Raw genomic sequence first — 12,461 nt, forward strand, 5'->3', positions numbered from 1 at the left:
ACATGCTCGTTGAAAGAGATACTTCATACCATCTGCTTTCTCTTTGGGTTGAATTTCTTTAATACCCTAATGTGTGTTTATCATTATCTATTGTTTCTTTTTAGTTATTTATTTACCCGGTTTACTAACTATTGACGCTCAAAGTACAAAAAACAAAAAAGGCTGAACTTCTGAAATTAGGTGGTTTTAGAAATGACCACAAGGGCTGTGTTCAAATGTACTGTCATTTGTTGCAACCTCATACACAATCACAGTTCTGTCTCCGAGGGGACACAGACACTGCAGCTACCACGTCTCTGAAATGGGAATTAAAACCACCTCCCTCAGGAATGCAGCTTTTACAAGTGGTTTAAAACATGTTAAAAAGGACACCATAAAACAAAAACAGAGAACACACATCATTGGAAATGAAACCGGTAGTGTAAGAACAGCATGAAGACGGCATAACGAAGTATTGCATGTTCTGCAATGCTGTAATCTGTAGCCGCACCGCGGGTGCTGTTCTCACTGTGCTTTTCTCTTGCCTAGCTGTGGATCTGCTGGTCCTGGCCCATGACTGCTTCAGCCTGACTTGCCACATGGAGGGAATCGTGCGGGTCCTGCAGGCAGCGAGACACCTCTGTCACAACCACCTGGCACCCAGCGAGAAGTACAGCCTCATGGTGTGTCTCCAGCATCGGCCTGAACAGAGCCTGGAAATAAAACACAGTTCCATATTGCAAGCTGGGGGTTCTCTTTAGACCCTGAACGGGAATGAGCTTTTTTATAACACCCTACCCTTCCGCTATAATATGAGCAGGATATATAAACATCCATGGGCATTTTTTTTTTTTATATATATTTATTTGTATTCATTTTAGGTGCGGCTACTTACTGGAATTGGCAGGTACAATGATATGACCTATATCTTTGACCTGCTGCACCAGAACCATCGCTTTGAAATGCTGCTCAGAAAGAAAGTGGAGTCGGTAAGGAGGAAATCTCGTACCTATTCATTATTTACAGGAAAAAAAAAAAAAATCTAATATTGGGAGAGATGTGTCCCTTTATTAACACCTGGGGGAGTTGTGTGATGGACAGTAACTTTCATATGAGAAATGTGAGAGCTGTTCTTTTAAAGGTGCTTATTAGCTAGCTGTCAGAATTAAACCCCACATTTTCTCTCCTGGCCTTTGTTGGAGATTTTCATTTGAAAAGCCTTTATGCATTTGGTGTGAATAAGTTGTGTCCCTAACCTGCTCTCCATCTTCACTTATACAGGAAGGGTGTTTAATGTTTCCCATAGCTGTGGGTCTGTCTGTGCCGATTCATATGATCAGCTTCATTCTCATCTGACGCTCCATTAATAGCTGAAACCTACTGTATCACATCTTCACAAAAACATCAAGAACGGGATACACTTATTACAGTACAAAGTGTGCCTTTTCACATGTTATTGAAGTGAACTGTCAGATTGTTACAAACAGAGCAATGTGTTTAATATAGGAACGTTGTACATGAAACGGCAGGGTTTGTTAAAATGCAGGTTTAACTGGATTTTGAATTTGGATCCCTTTGCTGTCCAAACCAGTCCAGAATTGCTGACGGATCCTCAATATACCTGTTGTTGTTGGTGTTGGTGTTGGTGTTGATCTTCTTCTTCTTCTAGAATGCCACGTTGAAGACGGCCCTGCTGGATTACATCAAGCGCTGTCACCCCGGGGACAGTGAGAAGCACAACATGGTGGCGCTGTGTTTCAGCATGTGCCGGGAGATCGGGGAGAACCACGAGGGAGCAGCTCGCACCCAGCTCAAACTGATCGAGTCCCAGCCTTGGTGTGAGTGCAGGGGGCTTTACACGACTGCTGAGTGCCACACAGTCCCTGCACCCTGCAGTGCTGCCTTCTTTATTAGGCAGCCCTTTAACCCCACGGAACCAGTTCCATCATGGCGTGGGCGTGGCTACCGATTGCCTCATAATGCCATTCCACTAGCAGAACACAAAACAGTATGGTCTTCTTTCCCAACTATGGTTCCCAAATATAGTGTTCTAAAAGAGGAGCGCTGGATTATAAGACAGCATTGTTCAGAAAACGAGAGTGCATTTCATCTCAAAATATTTCATTTTGGCTTTGATAGAATAGAAATTGAGATGTGAGTCATTCTGCAGTGCAGGGCTGCCAATGCAGTGCCTATAATTTGAAGGATTTATTTTGAATACGTTTTAGATTCTTAAAGAATAAAAAGCCAATTAAACTTTAGTGTGCAAGGCTACTTCTGCTGAACAAAGTTTCATTTGTTTATTTTTCTTACAATGAAGCGGCGACAACCGAATTGAAGAAGTCCTTGGTGAAAGTCTTGACCCTTTTGAAAGATGCAGCTGAAAGTTATTCCAAGGTAATACCATCCCTTAGGCACAGGTGAAAATCAGGAAGACATCTTCACAAAATGCACTTTGTTAGTTGCTGGATATTACCTAATGCTGTTACAGAACATGTCTTTATTGTGCACTGTGACAATGTTGTACAAGTAACACACTGTCCACTTAGATTGTACCTTGAAAAGTTAAATGAGTTGATATTTTATACTTATACTGCTTATACTGGTATTTAGAAAAACACGAGCAAGAAAGAAACTGTACTTGTGACATTCCAATACCAAAACTCTAAAACGACTTTCAGAATACTCCCAGTGGAAGATATAAAAGGCTGCAATGATACTAGCCAGTATTGCATGAGGATGCACGCTGTGACATGTTGTTGTATAATTGAATTGAGTGGGTCTCTCATCCCCCACCCCCTCAGGACTGCTGCGCCCGGCAGGCTCTGAGGTGTGTCAAGCTGGCCAAGCTTGTCACCCTGCAGCTTCACTTCCTCAACAACAGCCAGGACAGGAGGCTAATCAACCTGCCCAGGCAGGACCTGCTGGAGGCTATGATCTCCCTGCCGTTCTTCTACCAGGTACAGCAGAGAAATTTTAAAAGCGCATGCAAAATATCAGTATTATAATGTTCTTTGGTTTTGCAGAACATCATTCTTGCAATTTTGAGCTAACAACGTCTGTCTTAATTCTGTCATAATTTCTATTGAAGGCGTTTGTTGTTGCCGAAGCATACGACTTCATTCCTGATTGGGCAGAAGTTTTATACCAGCAAGTGATTGTGCGAGGGGATTTCACCTACTTGGAGGAGTTTAAGCAGCAGAGGCTACTACAAGCCAGCCTGTTTGAGGAAATATCCAAAAAGTAAGCATGCCAGCATCTTAATAGTGACAGCAAGGCACAATCGATTCCACACTGGAAATATGGAAAATAAATGAGGCTAAGTCAACCTATGGACCTTGTTTCTTTATCCAGAGACGTATTTGTCTTTTAACTCGCAGTACTAAAAGTGTTTGCTCAGTTGCTCACTCTTGGAACACAGAGCACAAGTTTCATCAGTACTGGATTAGCAGTTCTGATGATCTAGGAACACAATGTACCTTTCTCCCTACTCCATCCACCACACAGGAGATTTAAAACATCCAGTTAGTCACTGTAAGAATATTCTCCCTTGCATAAACACGTCAAACATATTGTGAATGTTGTATTCTTAGCTATAGTGTGTACTGTCATACTGTGTTGCTATTCTAGTCAGGGGCTGCAGTGCATTTTACCAGGGTGTGTCGTTTATCTTTTCCAGATTCAAGCAGCACCAGCAGCACCCAGATACCACTGCAAGTCAGAATCTGAAGAAATTGCTGAAGTACTGTGAGGACATCTATATCTACTACAAACTGGCTTACGAACACAAGTTTTTTGATGTAGCAAACATGCTTTTACAAGATAACAAAACAAGCTGTTACCTAAATGACAAGCTTGCAAGCTAGATCAAGTCAAAAGACCGTTACTGCGGTGAGGAGGATGCAGTTCTCAGAATAAATGACCTTGTCTTACCAATAGAATTTCAATGTAAGACAATATGTGGCCATACATTTACTTTCTGTGTTCATCAATTAACATGGTAATCAATATTTAAGTTCATATATAATTGCTGCCACTTTATGCAGAATCATTGCCTTATAAAACTGGTCAATTATGACTGTAAAGCTTTTTTCTTCATGCCACTTAAAACCTGTGTAAATAAAACATGATTGTGCACTTAGACTTTTCTTGAATTTTTTCTTTATTTTGTACTCAGGAAAATGTTAATGTATGCTTGTCGTTCATTTATGCATTCACCCTTAACCGGAAATTATAAATAAAACTTGGCAGTAATTCAGAACAGAAATTCCATGCGCTTCTTAATTTTGTGAAGATTATACAAAGCATTCGTAATTAACAAGCAGCTGAAACAGATCATTTGATTGCTTTGCTTTATATTCAAGAGAAACACAGTCAAATATAATGCCTTCAATGGAACATAATACAACAGTCTATTCTTCTGGTAGTATAATTGCCTTGTAAACTACACTGTCTATGCATGCACTTAGTCCTTCCTAAGAAATATTCTTTGCAAGGACACTTCATGTTCTCAATATAATAAGACTTGGGAGTTTTTCTTACTGATGGAACATTTAATGTAATGTAGCTTAGTTGTAAACAATTGCAACTAAACTACATTACATTAAATGTTCCATCAGTAAAAAAAAATTATAAAAAGTCAAATGTTAGGTACATTGTTTATACTACCCTGTCAAAGCAAAAAAAATAACGTAATCTAAAAGAAATACTGTATTTGGACTGATAACTTCAACGGGGTTGCTTGCTGTGCTGTGCAGAGGTGGAGTTCAGCTTTTGGACGCTTCAAAAAGGATGTCTGACACCTGGATCATGCATCAACAAGCATGTTGGCACATAAGAAAACACTGGGATTGTACAACGTGACAGTCCCGCTAACAATTACACAAGCTTATAAAGATTTTTATGAACTTTTTAAAGCAAGAACATGAACTGGCACAAGGTGCAGATAATAATCAAATGTGTGTTTAATGAAATTGTGGGAGCCACTGAAATTAAACGAACACACTTCAGAGCTTTAAAACAGCGTGTTACCATTTTACTTGCATTCAGGCAAAACCTTGCTGGCTCACCTCTATAGTTGAAATAAACCATAATGAGAGTTTGTGACTTAATTGCATTAATGTTAAGATGCAGGGGGAGGGGAACAGCACCCACTGTCTTTCTGAATGTTTTACTGTATTACTGTAGCAGTTTCAAACAGACAAGTTGATGAGGAGTGAGGGGATGTGTAAAACCCAGACAGTTACAATTTTCAATATAATTGGAAACAAGCATTGCTTGCTGATTTGTTTTATTTAAATAATGTTATACAAATTCTATGCAGTCTTACACAGCCCAATAAGTTCACACAGCAGATCCCTTTAGAATAGTGATTTTATTACATTAGATGCTCTATAAAACACCGCAGATGTCAGAATTGTTTGCATTTTTGATGTCCAATTATGTAATGTTGTTGCTAAGCAAGTCTTTTTATGGAAACAAAGGCAAACCAGCAATTGTTTGTTAATTACAGCCCATATGAAGTCACAAGTATATTCCTTTAAGAATACTGCATCATACTCAGAATAAACTTGTGTGAACAGGTTTGGAGAGCCAGATGTGAGAAAAACAGCCAACCCTTGTATTTGCATTAGTAATAAACACAAAATATAAACTAAACTCTATGCACAAAAATATTGAGTAGATACTATCCAATGCACTTACAAATTAACGGAGTCAAATAAAAAGTTCCTACCATTTTTATGTAAGGAGTATGGGCATATGGCTCATTTTTCTTTCTTTAGCATATCATAGTTATTTACTAAACATCTGCACGGTCAGTCATGTTTTATTCATTTGAAGGCCCTTTGGCGTTTGTGTTTATAACCAGCATTTCCAAAAAGCATTCAGTAAGCGTGCGTGGTGGTCCAGATTTTATAAAGATGCAGTATCCTATTCCTGCACTTCGTAAATTGTGGCAGATGTTTATCTATATTCAAAATAAATACCCAGTTTTATTTGCATAGATCAGATTTTTTTTTTTTTTAGATGCAGGAACTTATTTAACACTGTAATATTTGTATTTCTTGAGTTCATTCATTTTTTAAAAATAATTAAAATACATATATATATATATTCTTTTTAAGATGTACCATTTATTACGGTTGACCAATTACTGCAGGTGTTCTTACTCCAGTACAACTTAAACTGTTGAATTAAGGTGGTGATCTGGAGGATGAATCGAATCAGGTGCTGGTTTGTGCTTTATCATCAAAGACAAAGCATTAAGAGCATGTTCTTTATGAAGCCTTTATAACCTTCAAAAGACAAAGCGCACACAAGGATACCACATCATTAAAGATGGCATTGGAAAGAAACAAGGAAGTTGTGCTGTATGTTAAGGGACTGTGGAGAACGAAGCCAGGCTCTGCAGAGAGGGTCCTTCGTCACATGAAATCTTCGTAATCTTGTACATAGCCCCCTTCGAACCCCCCATAGTCTGCCAGGTCATCTTTCAGTTTTGCCTTCAGTCCTCCTCCAGGCATGACACCTTTATTCTTCTTCTTTTTGGCTTTATTTTGCTAAATCAGGAAAAACATTTTTTTTAACAATCCCAAATCTGCACAATACAAGTGCGCATATATCACACAGGTTTATCCATACGGCAAATTGAAAGCTATAACACAGAATTACATTTCCTGGACTTTGTTTAATATTGGCTTCCATTTTTGTTTTGATATCAATTATGGGCCAGATGTTTACCTTCTGTGCCGCTCTAGTAAAACCATTTCCCCCGTTGTTTTTAACCTGCTACCCAGCTTGGTATTGTAGCGGTCCTATCAAATAGTTAGATTTTATCCCTCAATGCACACGGAAGGCTGCTTTACATTCAAAAATGTGTCACAGCTCAAGAGCTCCACCAAGTGCAAGTAGCCTGTACTGCAAAAGTGACAATTTTACAACAAAAATCATCTCTACAGAAAAAAAAAAAAATGTTCTTACCTTTTCTTGTTTCTGTTTTTCATTAAATAGCACTGTCAAAGAGTTGTTTATCCTTTTCAAATCTTCAACTTCCACTGAAGAAAAAAAATAATAAAAGCAGTACAAGTCCCATTAAACTAGTCCGTCGTTACAGAGGATGAACAGCTGATTCTGGTTCTCCATTCTCTTTTCTCTCTAATGCTTTCCCATTGCTGTTCCCAGCAGATTACCTAAAGCACAGTCTGTCAATACGGAGAGTATTTTCAAGTAGAACAAATGTGACGGAAGTCTAATCCTAAACCAGAAATGTTTTTTGTTGTTGTTAGTAACTGTCCTGGGAGGCCTGTAACAGATTGACATCTTTTATTTTGCGATTTAGTTGATGTGCTGTAATACCAACAGTTTACGGTCACAACATTTTAGTACATAATTAAACCCTTCCATCTTTGTAAGGCCCACTCGCTCTCCAAACACTAAGTGGGTATAACTTGCAGTCAGCTGAGATTTATGACATTCTATTAGCACAATGCATTTCAGATAATGGATTTCAATTACAGTATACTGTCTTGGGCTGGACTCAAACTGACAGGGTGAATGGTTTGAGCTTTCAACACAGGAAAACAAATGTAATGAATGCACAGCTAAAAAAATCCATCCGAGCATCATTACACTGAGTCAAAGGATGTTAAACTTCAAAGCCCTCGTTCAATTACTCTCAAGTGTTTCATTTACCAGACAAGTCTTAAACAATGTTACTGTCACATCTATTCTGAACATCTAATCTAGCAGCACCATATACATCTATTCTGTACTACATCTATTCTGTACTGCATCTAGTGGCTCTCCGATCCAAAAAAAAGCCTCAACCAAGAACTTCACTAGTGGCATAAACTCAATGAGCTATGTGGAACACATTAAAAAACTGTGCAATATAAATAATCTCCCCTATTATGTTTCAATATAGGTTCCCTCCCTTTGTGGTCATGATATTTAAACTGGACAATAACCATTAGCTGTGATTTAGAGGATTTGCTACTCATAAGAAATAAACACTTACATGAAAAATAAAACACACTTACATGAAGTACAGAGATCCCGAAACAATGACTCCAAGAAGCTGGAATAATGTATTGATTTTTCATACCGACAGATCTTTTCTTTTAGCAAATTTTCAAATTCCGTAAAATCGTCTTTAGAAGAAGGATTCATGTCGTCAATTCCGGTTACATTATTTACAGCCGTTACACCTGCACACACCCACACACACACAAAAAAGGTTCAATGTGCATTTACAATCATAGGTCCCCTCTACCACCTCCTTATTGCAATCCCAGTAAAAAAATGTATTTGATGTTTTGGTGCCCCCTAATGGGGGCATTTATTTTTTTTATCATAGTTTATGATAATGATTTAAGCATTTGTTCTAACAGACTGATATTTTGTTGGTTCTAAATAGAAATAAAGCTACTGGTGGAAGTGAATCAGCCACCAATCCTACCGGACTACATAGAAATATACACATCAACACAAAATACTACTGAAACTACTGAACATGTGCTTTTATATATAGACTCTGAATCATTTCTAATACAGCAACGCCTTACCAAATGCTTCTTTTGCTAGTTCAAGGTCCGCCTCTTCCTGCATTTTCCGTACTCGTAGTTTCTCTTCTAACTGTTCTTCTGCCGTCATTTCTGCTGGCGCTTCTGGTTCCTCTAACTAGAAACAACAATGCACAAAAAATAATAATTCAGTGGTACCTTAATAAATCAAAAAAACACCTGAGCATTACCTATGCATGGCCCATTTTCACTGGACTGTACTGGGTTCTCTCAATAACTTGTGGTGAACAACGTCTTAACCAAGTTTTAGCATCAAATTGGATAACTGGATACACGAGTGGGAAAGTAAATGTATCTTCAGAGGGTTTGCAAGGTGATATCCAGCAGGCTCAAAGTAAGTGATATGAGCAAAGGTTAAAAAACAGAAAGGAGGCCCCAGACTTCATTAACACCACCACCCCCTCTCCACATGAATGTTTTCTGTGCACTTGTACAGTGGGTTGCTGAAGTTCACAACAGTGGCAGGGTTTAAGAAAGCTTGTCTGGCGTTCCTTCATCCTCATGAGACTCACCCTCTTTTTGAGTTCCTCTTGCTTTTTCCTTTGTTTTTGCTCTTTCTCTTTGATCTTTTCACTCAATTTTTTCTTTTCTGAAACTTTGACCTCTAAAAAAAATAATAATGTAAGAGATCTTTAACACAGACTCAACAGTGCAGACCTACTAAAGTAGAAGGTCTGACTACAAGCTCTCATTAATTTACCTGCTGATCTTTAATGCCAAAATATGAATCTGTGAATAAGCAACACTAGTAAACCTATTAAAAAAAACAACAGTAGCAAATATCTCAATACACAACAGGAATTTACTAAATGGTTTGGGTCATCATTTCTTATATTGCACCAGGCAGATATGTGCATGTACATTTCCCATTCCAGCTTTAGAGGTAAGAGACACATCTGTATCAAATCAAGGAAAAAAGAAAACCAACCTGTTTTTTTCTCTTCCTTCTTTTCCTCCACTTCCTCATCATCCCAATTATCCTACACAGAAAACACAAATTGGTTATTTCAGTGCATTTTAAGGTGAAACACCACTTGGATTACACTAGTAACATCGCATTTACAAGCAGGCTTGTGTTACCATCCCGGTTGCTAACCTCTGAATTAGAAAAGGAACCTGAAAATCTTAGTCCAAATGAGCATCATCTTCACCAGCTAAAGCACACATTTATAAATGGTGCCTAGATAAGGTTTTTCTTTGTAAGCATCTCCAAACTGTCAGGTACTAAGAGCAGAGAGTAATCTTAGTTCACAGTGGTCTAGCATCAGACAGAGTTTATTGTACAGTTAGATGAGAGCATGCAACATCATGGTATTGATTTGTCAATACTGTATATGCATAAACTAGTTATTCGTCTTCTCTTGTGCCAGTGATTGAGGATAGAACCAGGAGATTTGGGCTCACTGGTACCGAAGACATTGCACTGACAGTTACTGTCCCTCCGTATATTACACACGAGTACTGACAACTACATGCATGCAAGAACTGGAGGTTCATCCCTGCCCTTAATGTGGTGACGCTTCAATAAACTGAAGACAATTCAGAGTGGTAGATTAATTTCATCCAAAGTTTTACTTTTTAACTGCATTACCTGATCAAAGTTTTTAAACACACTCTGTATGGTGAACAGTTATTTTCATGTTAGTCGGTGCAAAGAAAGCACTAGCGATTTCTGCAGGATTAGTTAAAATCCCATGACCTGCCCTGCTTGCAGTAAATGTACAGCTGGACACTAAAGCAGGCAATTGTGAGGGAGGCTTCTGGAACTCAAGAAACAAAGCCCCCTTTAACATGTAAATTCTAGCTTAGTGCATTTTTAACAGAAAGCATACACCTATTAAATAGTGCATTTTATAATAATGCAAATGTGACTTATCAGCTCCCTACAAACAGTGGAAACACTGCTCCACTGGCATGAGTACAAATGCTTTCAAAGAAACTGGGCATTCCAGCGCAAGCGGAACAATTTCTACTACTCAATTTGTGGGAGATGCATAAAGTATTAGTGACTGATAATAAGGTACCAGGGCAGGTGTTGGTGAGGGACTGTCTAGATGGTACAAATGCCCATTCTGGTTACTTTTCTCACATCATATTTTCCATGTGGGTGGTGACGTTTATCAAGAGCCGGGTCTCTAGTAAGCCCAGTTTGTCCATTTTAGCTGTAATCGCCCAAAAATATATTATTTTTTTATTCCACATTAGACCACGGCCCATCTTTTGTTAGTTTACTGCTTCTAAAAGGGCGATTCAGAAGTCTACTAGTTATATTAAAAAGCATCTATTTTTACCGGTACTTTCACAAGCAGAGTGTATTTATCTCATATATCATATGCCATGATCATTAAAACATATGGTAAGGCTTCAGAGTGTATTTATGTTATAAAACCAGTTCACTCGCAGTAAACGCACAACTAAAACGGTTATATAAATGGGTTTCCAATTATACAATGTTCTTGGCGTACTTGTCTGAGTATTTTCTGCACGTACAGCTCCACATGGCCTGGGTGTCACTAGTCACAGTAGTTTTTGCTGTACTCGAATAAACCTTCAACTGTAGTGGTTCTTTTCAAAAACCAAACCAGCTAATGAATAAACAGACCACAACATGCTCTCAAAACACACATTTCTCCACCTGCCCGCCCCGTCTAAGGCAGCTTAACACGACCAGACAGCCCCCCTTCCGCCCTGCGGCCTAAGCTACACCAGTCTCCGGTCTTTCTCAGCACTGTTTTCCCGTCTATACCTTCACATCTTCTTCTTCGTCTTCGCCCTCCCATTTGTCTAGCACCACTCCCTTTTTGACCGGCACGTCCGGCACCAAATTCTCGAAATTGTCCGCGTCTGTGAAAAACAAAAAGAACACGAGGTCAAGACGAAGGTGAACAGGGGATTATTATGTATGTAAAGCGTTAATTTTAACAGACAAACCACGTTGTCTCTTCTCTTACCCCAGGAGTCCTCGTCCGCCATCTTCGCTCCGTGTGTGTCTGTTCGAGCCAGTCCAACTGCTGGCCGGCTGCTCCGCGCCCGGAATGATGGGATACTGGGGGACTTTCACGGAGGACACGCGTGTGCCAGACATGCATAATACACCAGTTCTAACGGCGCCGTTTAGCGACAGATCTCGGGTCTTGTATTTGAATTGTATTCAATATTTTCTTTCTCAGGTTAAAACTGTGTGCACAGTGGGTCAGGTTTATTAATGTATTTCCACCAAAAAATAAATAAAATAATACAACGTTGTTTGTTGCTAGTTATGTTAAAGTTGTGTTTCGTGCAAATTCCTGGACCTATCTGCCCCAACATAGTGCATTTACTTTTTCGTTAATGTTGGAGTTTCTATCTAAGCACAAAGTTTAAAAAATAAAATAAAATACTTGACTTTACGCATGCTCCGCTGCCAGGCCATTGTATAACTGCAGCTGCACAACTCAGCCACCAGGTGGCATACACACTACACAAATCAAATTCAATGTAATATTAATGACGCGTGCTGTGAGATTATGTTGGGACATTTTGGGGTAACATTGATTTTTATTTGGTGGTATGTTTTGTTGGATTTTCGTGTGTAATGTTCTGGGAAGTTGTCAATATAAAATAAGGATAATTCAGGTTATTTAAGGAATGTGTTTTTTATTGTTTTATATTTAAAAATACAGAGAATGATGTACCACAGTACCACTCCATGACAAATATAATGTATACATACCTAAAGAAAAACAAATAAACACACACAAAACAATTCAACACATTATCATTTAAATTAATAAGTAACATCATCACATCATTTTTCAGTTAGAGCAACACAAACACAACCACAAAGCACATACATACATATATATATATATATATATATATATATATATATATATATATATATATATATAAGAAAATAAA

General features: G+C 38.5%; 2 protein-coding genes and 1 pseudogene across 3 annotated transcripts in view; 1 reads left to right on the plus strand and 2 right to left on the minus strand.

Moving 5' to 3' along the window:
- Window positions 1–4,234, plus strand: part of LOC131700615 (spatacsin-like) — a 36,398-nt gene extending 32,164 nt beyond the window's left edge. For both annotated transcript variants that reach the window (XM_058999096.1, XM_058999097.1), the window contains exons 34-40: window positions 529–662; window positions 861–968; window positions 1,649–1,817; window positions 2,300–2,376; window positions 2,784–2,939; window positions 3,071–3,222; window positions 3,659–4,234. In XM_058999096.1, the coding sequence (XP_058855079.1) occupies window positions 529–662; window positions 861–968; window positions 1,649–1,817; window positions 2,300–2,376; window positions 2,784–2,939; window positions 3,071–3,222; window positions 3,659–3,845 (983 nt within the window). In that variant the 3' untranslated portion in view covers window positions 3,846–4,234. The remainder of the gene's footprint in view (window positions 1–528; window positions 663–860; window positions 969–1,648; window positions 1,818–2,299; window positions 2,377–2,783; window positions 2,940–3,070; window positions 3,223–3,658) is intronic.
- A 1,104-nt stretch (window positions 4,235–5,338) lies between these two features.
- Window positions 5,339–11,632, minus strand: LOC117429920 (eukaryotic translation initiation factor 3 subunit J-A-like). The gene is made up of 8 exons (XM_058999098.1): window positions 11,513–11,632; window positions 11,308–11,405; window positions 9,490–9,541; window positions 9,074–9,165; window positions 8,544–8,658; window positions 8,019–8,186; window positions 6,961–7,034; window positions 5,339–6,539 (listed from the first exon to the last, which is right to left on the minus strand). Exons 1-8 carry the CDS (start codon window positions 11,532–11,534, stop codon window positions 6,405–6,407), a joined length of 756 nt encoding a protein of 251 aa, XP_058855081.1. The 5' UTR covers window positions 11,535–11,632; the 3' UTR covers window positions 5,339–6,404.
- Window positions 9,921–10,053, minus strand: LOC117429977 (small nucleolar RNA SNORA57; annotated as a pseudogene).
- Window positions 11,633–12,461: the final 829 nt, after the last annotated feature.

This window comes from Acipenser ruthenus, chromosome 24 (genome assembly GCF_902713425.1).
Source record: "Acipenser ruthenus chromosome 24, fAciRut3.2 maternal haplotype, whole genome shotgun sequence".
NCBI classification, from domain to species: Eukaryota; Metazoa; Chordata; class Actinopteri; order Acipenseriformes; family Acipenseridae; genus Acipenser; species Acipenser ruthenus.